This window comes from Diadema antillarum, unplaced genomic scaffold, assembly GCF_040938485.1.
Source record: "Diadema antillarum isolate AM-2024a unplaced genomic scaffold, OU_Dant_1.0 scf00000187, whole genome shotgun sequence".
Classification (NCBI taxonomy): Eukaryota; Metazoa; Echinodermata; class Echinoidea; order Diadematoida; family Diadematidae; genus Diadema; species Diadema antillarum.
In genome coordinates, this window is record NW_027271076.1 from 652,988 (window position 1) to 672,615 (window position 19,628).

A 19,628-nucleotide genomic window follows, 5' to 3' on the forward strand; every position below is an offset into this window, starting at 1 on the left:
AAACAATACGAACGGTATCTAGTGGTGTGTAACCTCTGCTCCTTCCCGCAAGGGGAACCTGATAACAATTTGTCCAAGGAGGTATCAGGAACAGCATGGTCTCTTATATCTTGTCCTGATCTCTATCTTATTCTCGGTCATCCTTTAATAGCTGGGAGCGCCAGTCCAGAATCAGTTTGCACAGTCAGTACTTCTCTGACGTCATCCATTAAGAAAAAAGAAAAGAGAAGACTACTCAGTATTCAGCATGGTCAAGATTCATAGAAAAACAAATAGACAAGCAATTAACAGACAGACAGAGAATGAAAACAAAATTATATATATATATATATATATATATATATATATATATATATATGTATATATAATATGATCATCATGCTAAGAATCATAAGATAATATGATTATTATATGGCAGCATTATGATATAAGAATTTATTTATGTGTGCGTATGCGGATGTATACATTTACGCAATGCAAATAGACATATGAATATGATATATATGTATAATGATTCTGTTTGTGATCATCATGCTAAGAATTATAAGACAATATGATTATCATATGGCAGCATTATGATATAAGAATTTATTTATATATTTTTTTGGACATATGATGTTATTCTGATGATGATTTGAGGTTAGATTGGATATTTGTATTGAATTGAATGATTGATTTGTGTATATAAAGGAAATGATTTAGAAGATTGGTAATATGTGAAATTGCATTATATATTATATGACACATCAGGTTATTCATATAATAATCGTTCTGTTGGTAGGTCCTGACGAAGGCCCAATGACGGGCCGAAAGCTTGACAAATAAAAGGGAGACGAAGATCGAGAGCAACGTCCCGCCTCAGTCCAATTTCTTTCAATTATATAATATATTATATTATATATATATATATATATATATATATATAATTTGTATATATTTATATATATATTATCCTCTTACCGAGGAGGATGTTCAGCTATGAGGACAGTGTAACTTATATACAAAAACAAAAAAAAAAATCTTTGACTGATCTAATTTAATGTACATTTCAGTAAACGTAGGCCTACACGTAGTACAATGTACTGTACAAGATGATTCCCACAAAATTTTACGTGCATGTAAAAATATATATAACTTTAATATGTATGTTCATTACCATGTTAAGTGAACTGTTTTATAGATATTATAGAGCAACCAATCTATTATTTGAAGAAATGTATTTCTGTTAGTGATAGTGCTACCCGTGCATACTGCAATATACACAGTACACACACGCACAAACACGCACGTGCACAAATGCAAACGCACACATATCATTTAAACATATTTCATCAAGGACTGCTGTTTTGTTTTGTTTTGTTTTGTTGTTATGGCTGTTGCCAGAGATGACAGGTGTGATGAAGTAATAACTCGACAATCTATCTTTTCAATTTCAAGTACGCAACTACAATGACCATGATGAAAATGCTAATAGTAACATCGACCCTTGCACGGGCAATATTGCTTTTCTTACGACTTAAAGGGATCGTATAATTTTGGTTGAGACTTAAATTCAGGTTTTTATCATTTTCTTTTATGAGATAGTGAGAAACATCTTATAAAACATGAAAGAACATGTAGTTTCATGAGGATTTCAACGTTTATTTGATGAAAATCAATTTTGAAATGGCTGAGATATCCAAAACAGAACGATCCTAATAAAGTGTGGGACACTCTATTATTATGATCTTGGTTTTTTTTTTTTACTTTGTTTTATGATGTTTAAGCTATTCCAAACCCGATTTTCGTCATATAAACTTTGAATTCCTCTTAAATAGGTATGTTCTGTTCTGTACTATGTCAAATGTCTTTTCTTGGAAACTTGCACACACACAAAAAGTTAAAGCCCAATTTTCATCTCCACCAATACTCTAGAAAGACAAACACTCAAATCGATCCAAACGTTATCATGTCACATCGGATGAAATGGCCCTAAAAATGATAATAAATAAAAGCACAACAAAAGCAAACAAGAATCGAAGAAGGACGAATTAGATGCTTGTTTTGTATTTTGGTAAAAACAGCATCATGAGGAAAAGTTTCCGCTAATTATAAACATGTATTATAAGCATATATATTCATGCTTAGATTGTTATGATGTGTTTATCTTTCTATTCTCTAGTAGCTGTTTGTTACATTCTGATAACACTTTATAGAATATCACATGTTACTATCTTTGCTGCAGAGTCATTATCTGTGCTCCTTTTGTAGTTCTAGTATTGGGAGCTACAGTAGTTTTTGCAATCTTCCTCAGCTATCTTTTGCCCTGAGATCACAAGTCAGAGTTAAGCACGTCAACCTTACCCTTTTTTGGGCGTCGCAGTGTTTACGCTGAGATTAAGATGGTTATCAGTTATTTCGTGCAACTGCGTTACATACATAATTCTACCTTTGTAAAAAGAAATCAACCAAACACTGTTCACACTGGAAGATATTCGCGAGTGTAGACAATCAACATATAATTTTTGGCATTCGGGGGAAGACATAAACATGATAACTTATAATCGGTGAGAGAATTGTTTGTAGTTTTCTTCTTTATTTTCTCTCAATCTCTCAATTTCTTCACAAATCATCTAAAAACTCACTTATTTCATTAAAAGGGCTTTTGAACATGTGTGTGTGCAGAAGATGCACGACATGAATGTACATGTATTACTATTATTATCATCACAGCTTGATATGATCAGATAGCATTAATACAATTTCACCTAACCCTCATGAAGTTTTTCATGTAGTGTTGATATGAAACACTATGCGCAGAAAAATCGCAATTACCTAAGAGGACGGTATATCAACATTGCGCAATCACGACGGTGTAACCTTACAGGCCTACAGTCTGAACTCAGCGATGCCTCTTGCAGTGATATGTCAATAATTAATTGATGATTATCTTCGAACCGTTATGCAAAGAGAAGTTCTGAAGAGGACGCCAAAACCCAAGCGAGATTTCAGATACACCACGGGCTACCAGCCTGACAGCAACAACCGGGTGTGGACCGCGAGCAGCGAGGGTGATTTGATCTCAGGACCATCATCAAATCAACGCCCTCCTCAATCAAGAGAAGATGGCTATTTAGTTATTGATTCTGCTCGGGCCGTGCGTTGTTTTTTATTCTCCTGGGACGTATCATAGCCAGAGAAGAAAAGATATAACCTCAATTATCATCCCTGGCCCTGAAAATATACCCCCAAATAGAGAGCACCACCATTGTGGAGAAAAGTTTTGGCCCCTTGGGCGTGGCTTTCTGCACTCTTCTACCAACATGGGGAACGGATCGATAACCCCTCTTCTGGCATTCCTATTGGCCGTCACCTTGACATCAGCAAATGGTGAGAACTTACTCTATATCCTCTCGAAAGCGAGATTGTTGTAAATTTCAAGAGACATTGTATTTACCTCCGGAAATTACAGAGTTAAGAGTGGGGTACTGGTAGCATTCATTTTTTCTTCTTTTTTTTTTCGTTGAAGACGAGAAGCCATGTCCATTTTCTTTGATTCTTTTGATTTGCTAGTGTAACCTTCTTTGTTCCTTTCAGCTATGTCCATAAACCTAAAACACTCGCTATAGTAATGTAAAACAGCGCTCACATTATGTTAAGTCATTCGTCAAGACATTGAATTATCAACTGTTTAGGCTAATCGTATCAAATTCAAATATCTCACTTTAGAGAGAGATGAGAACATAGCCAGTTGGTAGCCAATGATGATACCACGCCATTTCAATTTCTCTGTTTTGCGATGTATATTGTAGAACGGCTTGAACAGGGGCATTGCTTTTTCTATTATGTCTTGCAATATACACAATGAAGAAAACGTAGCTTTAAGTTCGTATGAATCAAACGAAACAATAACAGGTGTTTATAGGATGAATCGATCTTGAGATACGTGCATGGGCTCTGTAAAATCATACATTTAACATAAGACAGAAGAGATATAAAGAGGGAAAAAAAGGCAGTGTGAATCATTTACAGAGTCGATTCCCGTTATACGAGGATAAATCATTCTTTTTAATAACTACTAATGTAAAACCCTAATTATTTCAACTATTCTCCCCACCGATCAAAAACTCATTTTAGCTCCGAATGTCCCTGTGATTTCTTTACTGCTTTCTTTGCTAGACATTAGACCCCGTTGTTCATTAATAAAAAAAAGATAAAAGTATTGTACATCAAAAGTCAGTCAACTACTGTAATTGCCTGTCAAAACAAGGATTGATCAGACATAAATTTTGTAATTAGGAAGAAACATTTCCGACCTTTTTTTTAGTTTATTGCAGGAGAAGTATAACTGTTGTTATTGTTTGTTAAAGAGTTGAGCTTAAGAGTTGAATAGAGATACTGGGGATTTGAATATTGAGGCCTCATTAACGCTATCTGAAATACAAATCAAGACAATATTTGCCTGGCTAAAAGACGGACAATATTGTTTAGAAACAGAAGAATCACAACGGAAGAAATTCAAGTAACATTGTTATGCCAAACTTTGAAACTTGGTACGATTACATGATGATAGCAAGACCAATTTATGCAAGAAAACATGCTATCGTTATCTTGCTGAGTAAACTATATAGTGATTTTGGGTCCCTTCAAAGTTCAGACAACATGTCAGAGCGTGAACAGAACTTTGCTCTGCTCTCAAGGTTAGAAATATGCGGGATAACGATAAATGCGGGCACCTGACCGATAAGTAGGGCCTATTCAAATTTTCACGTCACTTGCTTCATTCTCAAGGAACAAAATAAAGAGATGAGAATAATTGCACTGTTAATCTGATTGAAATGTTTGCAGTTATAACAAACATTAGAATGTCAAATGATTGTTACAACAATCAGTTGTTTTAACAATCATATTACATGTAATATCACGAAATTATCATAGACTCCCCCTTTTAGTTGAGTTTCTTACTGAATATTTTTTTTAACCCTTTGACTGTCTAAATTGAAGAAATTGGCGCCTCTTGACAATCAGGTACTTTTATTTTTTTTTACCACCCAACAAAATCACGAGGTATCGGGTAATGGGTTTGCCTCCTTACTACCAAAATTGAAAAGCAAACAATTCAAATTTGGTTAATGCCATAAATTAGCACCTAAAGACAGTTAAGAATTGTTTATGCTCATATCTACCAATCAGTATTAAGGATTAAGCATTACGCCATTCTCGTTTATGTGTGTTTGTCTAGTACGCTATTAAGAATAGGAAAGTTCAAATTCTGGGGGGTAACAAGGAAGGATCTGCACGTTTCGATTCCTCTATCTTCTAATTGACAAATATGAAAACGGTGATAAAGAAGTTCTTGACCTAGCGATGGGCATTCTCGATCTTGGTTACTGATCTTTTATTCTTTTTGTTAATCTTTGCTCTTCCATTACGCCGAGCTTTAATACTTTTCGTTATCATCTTGGTCAGGCGTGATGGGTTTAAGGTTCCACTAGACTTCAGTATCGCTCCATTATCATCATGGGGTGAAGACGTAATTCGAGGAGATTACATCAGCATTTGCCCAATGCTGTTCAAACTATCAAATTATCTCCTCGTTACGTATGAAGAAAATAACAAATCTAATGCAAACTTCAACTACCGTTTAGACCTCAAACAGTTTCATTCATCTGTTCTTTATCGGCGACAATATAATTAGATTTAAAGGGGAAGGCTTGTAACTGATCAGTGGGAATCAGTGGAAATGCTGGGAGATGATTGTTCCAATCCTTATGGGATTCATTCAAGAGTTCATTGTATATCTATTGTTGTGTGAAAATGATTTGCTTCAGAACGGTCTCATATTCAAGTAATGTGCAGATTAATGCCCCGTCACTGACCAGGGACGCTAACCTGGAAGCATTAAACTGCACATTACTTGAATATGAGACCATTCTGAAGCAAATCATTTTCACACAACAATAGATATACAATGAACTCTTGAATGAATCCCATAAGGATTGGAACAATCATCTCCCAGCATTTCCACTGATTCCCACTGATCAGTTACTAGCCTTCCCCTTTAAGAAGAGAAATTACTATGTGAAAGGTACACGGAAAATTGAAGAAATAGTTTTAAGAATGGGGTAAGGAGTTCTGTTCTGTAAATGGCGTATGTTTTATAAAGCACAAAATTATCAGTAGTGATTTAGAATTACAGAAGAATGTTTAGCAGTAACCATGGTAACACAGTCTTATCCTTTTATCTTGTATGCCTCACTCGATCCTTCGTTAGAAATTCACACAGAACGTTGTAAGACTCCATGTGCCAAGTCAAACCAACGTGTGTTAGTTGAAGTGTACTTATCATTTATGGCTGAATTATTTCTGTTTAAAGTTTTCCTCATCTGTGACGTGGTCAGTTCAAATTCACCAATGACATGCAATAAAGATACCACCTAACGATTTTTATTTGACAATAAGAAATTCTTGGGGAACAGCAGTTGAAATGATAATAAGGTGATTTTTGTCATTATGGTCTCCAGTGGAACTTGAAATGATGAGAACGTTTCTGTTGGGATCTATATGATCGTCACAACTTTAAAGAGAGAGAGAGAGAGACGTTATAAAGCAGGACCAACAAGTAAACACAATTATTTTAACAGCTATGCGTATAGCGAGGTTTGGTATAGCGATAGCGACCACACCAGTAGTTACACTATCGACTGTATTCTGGTATTATTCCAAAAGAATTTAACACACCCAACGACGTGATTCAAGCGATGTTAGACGTTTGGAACGCTACTCACCGATTTGACATCCAACACCGATACCTTGAGATGTGCATTAACCTTAAGATCACAGGAATATCCTTGCTAATTATGCAGTGCAATTGAAAATGCACTTGCGCACTGAGATATGAATTGTTGATGTTGATTATAAGAGATTTTCATTGCTTGTCAAGATTTTTTCATAGTAAGAAAAAAGAAAGATATTCATATCTGGACTAATAGTAATGTCCATTCCGTGCATCTAAGCTTATCATTGAGTTAAAAAAAATGAGATCTAATTTGCTGTATCTCGATTTCTTACAATCCGTTTCTATTTTCAGGCTTTGATATATGCGACACGGCCAGTCATCCGATGAATTTTTCGTTCGGCGAAGTAACATCCCCAGAGTTCCCCGACAAATACGGGGTCGACGAGGACTGCACCGTAACCCTGACGGCACCTGGAGATCAGCCTCTTCGGCTACGGTTCGACGAGTTCGATCTTGTGGATGGCGACGACCGACTCGTTGTCACAGACGAGCACGGTTACATGACGGTATATTATTATACGAATGTCCCAGTAGCAGCTCACAACTTCCCCTTTATATTTTGACAAAATGTCTTTATAATTTTTGAAGAGTTTATGCAGAAAATAGCTCTTTATATCGTTGTTAGAGATAAGTCGTTGTTCTGTCGCTGTTATGTCGTTGTCGGTGTTAGTGAAAATTCTAGTGGGGGAGAGCGTCTGTTTGTTTGATTGATTTGGTGGTTGGTTAGATGGTTGGTTGGTTCGTTGGATGGTTGGTTTGGGTGGTTGGTTGGTAGGTTGGTTGGTTAATTGGTTGGTTGGTAAGTTGATTTTGTTGAGATTCTTTATAGAAAAATGGCAAGTTGCGTACATGTAATCCCTGTATTAAAATCAACGACTTAAGAATGACAGGTTTCCGTTTGGATTTGATCAAAATTGCATGCTTGGTCAGCTTTTTTATCTGTGAGAAATCTTAACCCGCTGAAGACGAGCCCCGAGTCTACTCAAGCAGATGTCTATGGGAAATGCGTGTCATAGCAAAGTCAGCTCGTCATCAACGGGTTAAGATAAAGGAAAGAGCAATTGCAAAAATGGAATTTCACGGTTTAGATTCAAAGATGATGATCCTGTGGGAATAAAATGCCATCGATAGAAATGGATCACCCTTGGTAAGGGAGGTTATCATCGTAAGAAAAATTGAGATAACTATATCTTAAGTTCGTTTATCTATATTTCATGTATTCTCTTTGAACTGAATTGAACTGAAGTAAATTACTACACCAAAATTATACCCAGGTAATATATTCTATGGTGCCGTTCATGAAAGCGTTTTGATGATGCATCACAAAAACAATAATTATCAACAATCCTCTTCCATTTAATAGTGGTTGCTAACTACTGCGAATTAATCGAATAAGGATCTTACAAACAGGGACGAAATAAACTTACCTCCTTCAGATAACCAAAACGATTCTTCGTTGCGGGGAAATATAACTGAAAGTAATTTTAATGAAAGTTTTCGCGTGTCATATCACCAATAGTATTCTCTACTTCCCTTAAAGCGTATACAATGTATGTGTTTACATACATCATAATAAACATAAAGTGTCAATGTAAACAGATGGTAAAGAAACTTAACAACAAAGCATGTTTATACCTTTCAATTCCAGCCATTGAAGCATGTTGTTCTTTTGTTTTGTATGTGTTACTGTTTTTAGATTCTTCAAGGATCGTCCATTCCCAAACATTTCCTCGGTTTCAGCTTCACACTAAATTTTACGTCAGACAGCATCGAAAACAATGGGACAGGATTCAGCATATCATATGATGAATACTCAAGAGGTAAAAGAACATAAATTTTACCTGGCAGTTCCAGGTATTCTGCAATTTTTCTCGGTGTTTTTTTTTTCTTCAAAATGATTCATTCCATTTTCATGAGTGTTACAATCGGAACTGAAAACACTTTGCTTTGTACAATATAAACACATTGGCATTAAGCCAGCATATCCTGAATTGTTGCAATTGTTTGCATTTTCTTCTATTTTATAAACAAAATAAACTAGACGATTTGACTTTATATATCTGAAGAAAGGGTTAAATAAAGGTATTGTTAATTTGCTGAAGGAAAATAGATATATTACTGTCTTTGTACTTTACGTGAAGGCAAAATTAATTGAATTTGAACTTTGCTTTGAAAGGGGCAACCTTTCCGTATATTATCAACATTTCTGTTTTTGTTGTTGAAAAGACTAAGGACATGTTTTTCCCCTTGTTCACTCCGTCAGACGTTGTCGAAGTTAAAGAGCTGAAGAAAGATATCCGACTTAAGGAAGGAAAAGCACTCCATCTATATTCTAACGACTACCCAATGCTTTACGACGACTACTCGCACTATTTATGGAACATTACGTCACCCACCGATGAAGTCGTCATAACGGTAGTCGACATGGCGACAGAGGCGAATCGCGATTGGCTCGGTATAACTGCCGTTTACTCCAATGGCCAGTCAGAGCAGTTGTTGGTCACATCTGGGACGCCGATCGATCCAGTCGAACAACGGCAAGTCACTGGCTTTGAGTACGTCATAATCGAATTTCGTTCGGATTTCTCAACAAGTGGGCGTGGCTTCCATATCATCCTTGAACCTGACAGTTGTAAGTTTAAGCATTATTTTCTAGACAAAATGAAGAAGAAGCAAAGAATATATTTTTTTTTTATATTCATTTACCATGTTTTCCGCGGGTGACCCCCCAAAAAATGGAAGTGTATCGTATAATGGGCTAAATAATTCGTATTTGCTCTACGCAATACTTCGTGTTGCAAGTAATTCGGATATACTCTTCCAAAGAAAGGGAAAGGAATCTCGTGAAGGGCAATTTGACAGAAGGAATTGTATTGCTATTGATCATGTGAATACTCTGTCGACCTTTCACCCTTGTTTCAATTGTGCAGATACGATTATTATATCAAAACTTCAAGCTATATTATCTTAATGATTTCAAGCCGAATACAGCCAGCGATCCACCGTTACTCCTCTGTCTTATCAGATGGAGAAGGTCATTTTCAAGAGAACGAAATCAAAAGCTTATTGTAACGATATGCTTTGTAATATTCCTTTGAGGGGTATGTTATGCTGCATTTTTTCTGTGTCTTCTTCTTTGTTTGTTCTTATAGTTATGATTTATTTTATCCTTTCCTGTTTGTACTAGCACCAAATTTATCTGTTTTGGTCCATTTATGGTAGGACAAAGAAAGATCTATATAAACATTATTGGACGTATTTTACGGTTAGGCCCGAATTAACGAAGATTGTGCAATCTTTGCCCATGGTTTAAACCATGCCTGACCAAGTGTCGCATGGCCTATAAATTTCGTTACGAAATAGGCTGTGCAACACTTGGCGCCCCATACAAAACTATGGTCTTTGTCCGTGGTTTAAAATCATAGACAAAGATTGTACCACCTCCGTGAATTCGGGCCAGTATGTTTAGATACCAGATGAATAATCAGTAGTTCACTTCAATGCATTACACTTACCCATGATTAGCCAAGTGCATTTTCTTACAAGGGGGCTTAGCGCAGTCTTGTAGTCTAAAACATAGCGACCGATTACTAGTAATCATGCATCACTTGTACATGATAACTTAAAGAACGTACAGGGTAGTAGTTCCTTAACGTTCGTTTCAGTGTAAGAGGCTATGGTGCATGGCTCGTGGTTGCATTTCAACCATTATACTCTGCGCATTTATTTCACACATCATTTTTCGTATTCATCACGTTACAAAAACTTCAAATACCCCTGAATCTCATTAATCGCCACACCATGAATTGTTAACTGGAACGCATTGATCAATTGTGATCCTGCACCTCAAAACAAACAAAAAGTCGCCAGACATGAAATTTTAGTTAAGACCATATTCTGAAAGAACAGACGTTAAGCTTTAAAATGATGTATAACTCAGATCAAATGGACTCTCCTAACCTATCTAAATATTGGAAAGAAATCACAAACTCAGGAAAAGTGTGAACTGAGAAAAGAGGCTCTGAAGTACAGTGTCTATTCAAGCGCTTAATCTTGACCAAACCGTGCTGGCTGTGCGATGAATGGGACAAAAAACAGGAAGTAAACCACCAGAGTAACAACAATGAAGTGATTATCAGATTAATCTGAAATTAAATTTGCCTTATTAACACATTCTGTCCATAATTAATGCTAACTTTCAAAGCAGTAGCACTATCCTTTCAAAAGTTATTAGAGTTGAAAGTGAAGAGTGTGGACAAGAATTTTCAGAAATGAAAAGGCGATTCTTAAGACACACTCAATCACACTATTCTACTAAAAATGTTCGAGATAAACTGCTAAAAAGACACACATTCCTGCCTGTTTTATGATATTACATTTTAGTATAATGTTAAAGAAGACCCGCTCTTTCAGAAAATATGAAAAAGTCAAGTTAGGCTAGGTTGACCCATTTCACTTATTTTCAGTCCTCACGCAAAATCAGTGTGTGCGACTTTATGTTCGTTTTGAGGTGCACGGTCACAATTACACCCACTGAGATCTCGTAAAATTGATCATTGGCAACTCCGTAATAGTACATGTACGTGCAGACATTTATGATTAGGGAGACCAGCGAAAAAGATTTGATATTCATTACGTAATCAGTGAATGATGACGGATCACCTTCTGTATTTCATATCCTTATTTTGCATGTAGGGAAATACCTTTCTCCTCGAATAGTGTTTAACGCACTGTTCTTGTTTTCACTTTTAACAGTTGTTCAGGGCGGAACAATTCCAGAGCCCTCGACGTGCGCTGAAAACATCACTCTAAGTGACACAGGTAAGACATAGACTATCACAAATACTTCCACCCCGAACTCTACGACTGCATAATTTTCGCCTTCAAATCCATACCCCATCACTGTAAAATTACGATGTAATGTTAGCGTATGAAAAAAAAAAACAGTTTCCAAATGCTTTTCGTTGATATAAGAATAAAACCATTTGTGATGTTTAAAATGTGACAATGTTTCTTTGTTCACTTTTGGTTTAAAAGGGAAGTCCAAGCGAATTTCATAACTTCATAAAATCATGTAGTACGTAAATCGACAGCTCCATCTTTAGATTTGTAGAATTAATTGTGATCCTTAGAAACCATTACTATGAAAAACCCAAATAAATTACACTGAACAAGGTATCGGTTTTACCATAAGAATGCATGAAAGGGGCCTCACCATATCAATGTATGAGTAGGGGGCTCACATATTTCAGAAATGTTTCAATGCAGTTCCATTACACTACCGCTCGCTTAAAAAAAGTCACCTGTGTAGAATTTATACGTGCTTATCTTTTTTTTTATTCTGCTTCCTTGAAGCTGCCACCGATGCTTTCTTATGGTGAAGCCGCTATGTCATCATTCTTGTTCATTGTGATTCCTGTCATAGATTTTGAAAACATTCTTATTCCTTAGTCAAATCACTATAAATTCTGAAACCTTATGCCAAGTCTAACCAATTTGTGGTAATATTGTTCAAATGTAAGAGTCTGAAAATCAGCCGGAGTTCTCATTCAATTTGTCTTTGTCTGTTCGTAGATGTGGTGATTATGCAACCTCCGAACACAGCAGATCAGTCCTGCATGTGGCAGATTTTTGGGACCTATCCCAACCGACGGCTTCAAGTGACCGTGCGGGACTTTTCCGTTCAAGACGGGTAAGCTGTTGTATACCATTACAAAATGTCGGCAATTTATGAGAACAGAATTCAATTATAGTTGGTCAGCACACTGCAAACAATATCAATTGATTTCCATTTCTTTATTTCATCATCTTCTTTAAAGAGGATTATTTTGGGAGATTTCTCTGAGGAACCAAATGAAAGTTAATGCTCGTAAACTCAGCTAAAACTGAAACGTTTTTTATTATAGAAATGAAACAAACTAACTTTTAAGTGTATATGTGAGTGAGTGTGGTGTGTGTGTGTGTGTATGTTTGCGTTTGTCTGTAATCATGTAATGTCTGTATCATGTAATGAAATGGAAACCTACGAAATATAACAAATAAAGGCGAAAACGGAGAAACAATCACGTGATAAAACAAGAACAGTGGACAATACTACGCTGAAACAGACGGTGCAACAAGAGAATCAATCTAAATCTGTATCGTGTTTCGTACCACCTTTATTGTAAATCTCCACGGCTATTACAAAACACACGCCTATCTTTATTGTTGGGATAAAGCGAGATCTACTATAGGTCAAACCCCTTTAGCATAAATGTTGAGATCAAACGTAAACCAGAAAATCAAACTTAAGTCTCTATAATCTTATACTCCACTCTGATTGGCTGATAACGGACTAATGTTTGATTGCGTCTTTCTATGTATAAAACAGGGCCCTGGTATGTGCGCACGCACGCACGCAGAGTCTAGACTGGTGATTAAGGCAGCAATTTTACAAACATTCTGAGTGTTGCTGGGAAGATCAATTACTACACGGATATAAAGTATTTTCTTGTCTTCGCTTATTTAGGGTTGACTTCATGGAAATTTCAACCGGTCTTGATCACTCGGACTGGCGGAATTATCGCCGTCGCTGGACCGGAGATGTGTCGTATGAGCGGGTGTTCATTCCAGAAGGGGGCGACCTCACCGTTGTCTTTGTTTCGGGAAGTGCAACTTTTGACCGGCAATTTTATCTTACAGTTGGCTACGTTCAAGGTTAGATCTACATTAACACCGACGTTTTCAGTCAGATGATTATGAAATACTGCATTGGTACCACCTGCTTTTTTTCTTCTCCTTTTTTATCAAGTTTTGATAGAGTAGCAAGCATGTACAAATTTCTTTGTCTATCCATCAACAGCGAATGCATTAGTGCAAGCTAGTCGTGGAGTAATTAATTAAAGTAATTTTGACTTGTGCATGTTTTCTTCTGGCAAACAAGCATGTCTTGGAAAAGAATCACATTTCCTTTGAGCAGAAGTAAAAAGGTCAACTTTACCAGTCTTTTCAATGATCTGACAAAATAATTGTATGGTTCATCAAACAGTTCATTATTTATTCATTTATTTTTTTCTGATTGAATAGCTACATAATTTCAAAATTCTTACAGAATAATTCCACATCTCAATATAAAAGTCAGTGTGTAAGGGTTTTACTTACTAAGTTTAGTCGTTTTTGTTTTTCTACTTTCCGTGTTTAATCTTTATGACTTAATCACATTTTCAGATGGTCCCACCTGTGGAGGAGAGATCGATATTACAGACAGCCAGTCATCCAACCTCACAATTGGTAATTTCCCTATGGATGTCAACGGAACATACTGCCAATGGCTCGTCAAGACACCGTTTCTCACTAATATCAACGTCATGGTCAACAACATGATGGCTGGTGAGTAGCCAGAAGCGTGAGGTCTTTAACCCAAGACGGTGTAACATTGATCGCGATGCTTATGATACGCATTATCGCAATGCAGTCCTCAGTGGCTTTCCATAGATACACAGTATTTCCAATACAAGAGTGGTATCATAACAAAGATCAACATTCTCTATGGTCAGTACAGAAAAGCATGGGCTCTTCAGCCCATGAGGTATTGGTGTAGCTCATTCTGTTCGGGTAATCATAGGTTAAAAGGCCTCACAGTATTTTTGTCCCTCATTCCTTTCAATAGAATGATAATCAGCGTTTCCCATCGACATTATTACATGGTAACACAATAATAATCTCTAAAAAGTATATGCTGGTTTGGTATAGTTCCCGATCGCGTGTCTCTCGCTTAAACATGAAATATATAAAAACTATTACTTTGAAAGATGAATGAACAAAGATACTCGAGTTGTTATTAGATTTATGTTTTAACAATGATCTTAAACACAGGACTGTGTGCAATGGAAAAGCACTTTTTTCTGGCTTTAATATAATGAAATCTCTTTTGTGAAAATACTCACAAAGTCAAATTTCTGTACGATAATATGGCATAATGAAGAGTCTTAGATCGTTTGCTTTTAGATTTAATGATAATTTTATATCCTTGAAGTGGTTTCATGACTTTTGCTCGTTGCGATACTTGCTCTCATGAAAGATCAGCATGCTAAGCCAAACATGAATACTACCAACTAATCATCACATTACACGGAACCTAAATCCCTATTACAACCTTAATCCTAATCATCACGTTAAACTGAACCTAAATCCCAATCTCAACCTTAATTCTAAGTCCTTGGAGAAATTAAGACAGGAGCTTTTGTCACAGGAGTATTGTCACCCCATGATATAAGTCTTTCAGAGTCTAGGCTGCATTCCATGAAATTGTGAATTAGCAAAGTATTACCCAAGCAACAAAAAAAAATAGAACAGTAAGGCATGAATTATGTTTTGAACATTCGGAGGAAAAAATGGTCATCAATATCCTTAATAAAGTGCACTCCCTTTTATATCGAACACGGTTATAACGAAGCTCCAGTTACAACGAAATAAAAATTTCAGGCTCCAATATCATCCGTTCTATTTCTATTGTTAATTTGTTAAGTTATAACAAAATTTGGATGTAACAAAGGAAAACTACCTGTCCCGAAGACTTCGTTAAAGCGGAAGTCCGCTGTATCGTCGTTAGGAATAATTCATTATACCCTACAATCTGATGTAAGTCTTTCAGATTATAAAAGACAAAACTCTGAACGTGCTGCTGTTTCCTATGACTTATTTGCTCGTCACAGAAGCCAACTACGACTTCCTCGAGATTGGGTACGGGTCTAATCCTACTGTTATCGGATCCAGGCAGAAGCTCCTGATGGGCAACGGGGAAATGATGAGCAAGACGTACTCCACCTTTAACGGAGACCTGTGGGTGGTCTTCTCTGCAGAGGATTTGCAGGACAGCGACGACATCAATGTCCATTTAACCTTCGACGATAGTGAGCAATGTTATACTATTATGTATATCAATCAAAGATATGCATACGATATTTACGTCAATACAATTAAATAAATGTACAAGTACATGGCTAAATGAATAAAGAAAATAAAGGGCATGTAATTCAAATACCTTTTTTTATTTCCATCAAAGCGAAAACAATCTCGGGTGAAATGTATTTATAAAATCAAACACTTCAGGATGTGTTTTAAGCATAGAAAAAAAATATCTAGGTATACTCCGTAAACGATAGAAAATCACATGGTAGTTTTCTCGCCTGTTCTGCAGTCCTTTAGCAAAGCAGCTTTTAAAGTCCTATAATCAGTCACTTAGTTGGAGTACCTCTTACCATCTTTAGTATCGTGACTCTCAAAAGAGCATCTGGTCTTCTCATTCTCATTTACAGCGTCCATATCAACATTTTTTTAAACCATTGTGCAAATTCTGACATTGATCATTCCAAGGAGGTTTAGGAGTTTGAGTTCCAACTGGTTGTAATTATTCAAACAGCTGTCAGTTTACTATTGATGTACAAAAGAATTTCACAGGTGCATTTGTGCCTCTGATGATCGGTGTTCGACACCGCGCCGTCTTGCCGAGCAATCTGAAGATTCATTTTGAACGTTAACATAATGTTAGTCATATTTTGCTTATTTATCTATCAAATGAAATGAAATTTCACTTAATGATAAAGCATGTAAAACAAAAGTTGACCCCGTCCTGGAATTTTGCAAAAGTGTAAATCAGAGCTGTATCATGTGAAAATGTTTAAAACTGTACCATCGTGGAAAGCCGATTTTATCACTTTTCCACGTAATTCCACAAACAGAACTATAGCATGGAATAATCTTCAAGTATAATTCTTTATTGATAGATATATCAGATTAGTGCCTGGGTATGCCCCGTCGAGTAATTTTCATCTTTATTTCAGCATATTTTGCGCAATTTCTATTCGGGCATCCTCGTGTCTGTACCGCCTACCTTTTATAAGAAGGGATAGCGAAAAGTAATTACCATCACAAAGACGTATCTTCCTTAGAAAGTGGCTGGTGATTATGCAATGAGACACGAGTCAATTGTCTTCCTATCTGAGTGGCAGATCCTGTTTGGCACATGCTTAAAATATTTTTGAGCGGCGGCATCGAACATCTAGCAAAGGAAATAAGACGGTTGTGACTCAGTTCTCTCGAACCTCCTTGATCATTCTAACATGGCCTTACAATAATTATGTACATGGTGATGTAGCAGGAACACTTTTTGACAGCATAACAACGTTTGAAAATTGTCCCCAGTCAACCTCTCACCCCTTCGGCCTGTTTTGTTATTTGTGCCCGGGTAGATGCCTGCCAGATTAAGACCATCTTGGACCAGTCAGGGGAGATCGACTCCCCGATGCTGCCGAACGGCATGTACCCGCATGATGCCGACTGTCAGTGGATCATCCAGGTGCGAGGCGGGTTCCAAGTCCGTCTCCATTTCCTGGAGTTCGACCTCGAGAACGGTCACGACCAGCTGATTATAGGAGGCACGCAGCCAAACGATGACGATGTGTACTCTCCGTATCTCGTAAGTGCATCTCCTTTGGAATTGTGTGTCTACTCGTCCTGCCTACCTGCATTGGAAATTCTGTCATATTACACACTGCGCGTTCATCTATTATGTCACTCTAATGAATTGCAACTGTCCGTTGCCCGGATCAAAGTGACACTAAATTTGCATATTGCATATTACACACAGACGACTCTTCTTTCGTTTCTATTTATCAGTTTGCTTGATTGATTGCTTGTTGTTGCTGTTTTTATGAAATAGGTGCTAACAGGATCCGGAATGCCAGAAGACGTGGTGAGCCGATACAACGGCCTGAATATCCGCTTCAAGACGGACAGTTCTGTAGCCAGCACTGGCTTTAAGATGACCTTCCAGGAATTCTGTAAGTACTTCGTGCCACGTCATGAGCTTTAACCTTTCCTGAGCCAGCTAGTCAAATAGACACAAATGTCACACACAAACCTACATGTACATGTGTATACTGAAATTTAATGTGGCACAAAGAGGGTTTAAGGAATGTTCAACGGAAAATAAAGCCTCAGGATAAAGGCACGACAGAAGATGGACTAATAACTATGAACAACTAGAAATACTCATAGAGCTGGTCGTCGGAGGGCTCTTGTTTGTAAATGCCATCTCATTAGATTCAAGTCACTCAGTGCTTTCCATTGTTAGATAACCACTGACAACAGGTAAACTGCACTTACGGAATAATCACATTAACAATGTCTGTCTTTGGTGTTCCAAAGTTGCTAGATCTCCCTATATCTATCTATTGTATCTATCTATCTATCTATCTATCTATCTATTCATTTATATACAGATTTATTTATTTATATATGTGTTTATTTATTTATCTATCTATCATATTTTTATATATCTATCTATCTATCTATCTATCGATCGATCGTTTATCTATTGTATCTATCTATATCTATCTATGATCTATTTACCTATCTATCTACCTATTTATCTATCAATCTCTGAGTGTCATTCTCTTTCATATTTGATTGTGTTTTGTTCGTCATTTCAATTATTAGTTGATTGCCCTGAAGGCTACGAATACGATAGCACCAACACAACTTGCTACAAGTTCTCCAACACACCGAAAAGCTGGTACGAGGCTCGCTACGATTGCGACAATGTGGAGGATGGTGACCTTGTCGTGATCGGTGACGACGAAGAGAATTCCTACATCTTGGAAAGGATTCAAGAACTGCAGGAGGGCGACGAAACAGAAACGTGGTGGATTGGTGAGATATTAATCGTGATTACGTAAAATAAAGATTCTTGTCGTTGTTGTAGTTTTAAAGGCACCTTTTGACAATAAAAATCGTAAAAGCTCATGCACTGTAACAAAGTAAAATACAAGGAATGCATTTCAATATTCAACCAAGAGAAAACAAACAGAAAACCAAAATAATTATAACAAAGAGAATATAAGATACAGTATGTCGTTTAAAGGTGATCGTTTGTCTTTACGATCCCGGAAAGCCTGCTTCCAAAGCACTGTGCAAAGAAGAAGAAAATGAAGGGATCTTGGGAAAACAAAAGTATGTAAAGATTTCATGATACAGATGGATTTTATCAAAAGAAAAATATTAGGTAACATGTAAATTTATAAGTCGTTTACGAGCGCTAGTTTTTGGTAAGCATTTACTATTTTGTTCATTCAGCACTGAGTGATGCCAATTTGTTTTCAGGATTTTATGACGAGGCAATCCCCGGGTCATGGGTCTGGGTGGACTGCGCCGAGAGCACGCTGTTTGGCAGGTTCAACTGGAAAATCGGGGCGCCCGATGGCGGCTTAGAGCACTGCGCATACACCTCTTCCGACAATGGTCGCTATGACGACTCCCTGTGCTCAAGGAACATGAGCTACATATGCGAGATCACCCGCAAAAGTGAGTAGGTTTGTCCCAATCGAAGTGAAACGCATGGAAAGCGTGCATACACAAACATCATTGCACCATTCAGCGCCACTTTGTTTTAGTCTCATCAGGCCATTTGAAACATACAAAATATTCACTGGCAGTCCTTGCATGCGTTGTATAATCATTTTGGTAACGGGAGAACTAAATACATACCGGATTGTACACGCGCACAAAGTTTCAATTGGCGAATAGAATCAAGCCTTCCGTATTCTGGTTTGTTCGACGTCGATGGTTACCCCTTTTGTGTGTGTACATGTAACCACTGTTAGATTATTGAATTAAAGTGTGAATTTGCAGACGAGCACGAATATGTGTAATGCCTGTGAATGTCATACTTAGGTCTAGTTAGGCCTTGTGGTATGAAAAGCAAAATGTGCATGTGGTAAATAAGTTATGCACAATGCCCGCGCGGCTTTATGAAAAACTGACCGTTATACTACTCCCACAGATCAGAAGTTTGGATATAATTTGGACACGT

At 37.0% G+C, this 19,628-nt stretch overlaps 1 protein-coding gene across 1 annotated transcript in view; it reads left to right on the top strand.

Annotated features, from left to right (window-relative positions):
• The first annotated feature begins 2,941 nt into the window (after positions 1-2,941).
• Positions 2,942-19,628, top strand: part of LOC139723359 (uncharacterized) — a 73,134-nt gene continuing 56,447 nt past the window's right edge. Inside the window, exons 1-13 of the mRNA XM_071634617.1 lie at positions 2,942-3,050; positions 7,070-7,284; positions 8,475-8,598; positions 9,042-9,410; positions 11,534-11,599; positions 12,353-12,470; positions 13,287-13,474; positions 13,985-14,146; positions 15,472-15,669; positions 17,008-17,234; positions 17,478-17,598; positions 18,257-18,469; positions 18,920-19,120. Coding sequence (XP_071490718.1) covers positions 2,942-3,050; positions 7,070-7,284; positions 8,475-8,598; positions 9,042-9,410; positions 11,534-11,599; positions 12,353-12,470; positions 13,287-13,474; positions 13,985-14,146; positions 15,472-15,669; positions 17,008-17,234; positions 17,478-17,598; positions 18,257-18,469; positions 18,920-19,120 — 2,311 coding nt within the window. The remainder of the gene's footprint in view (positions 3,051-7,069; positions 7,285-8,474; positions 8,599-9,041; positions 9,411-11,533; positions 11,600-12,352; positions 12,471-13,286; positions 13,475-13,984; positions 14,147-15,471; positions 15,670-17,007; positions 17,235-17,477; positions 17,599-18,256; positions 18,470-18,919; positions 19,121-19,628) is intronic.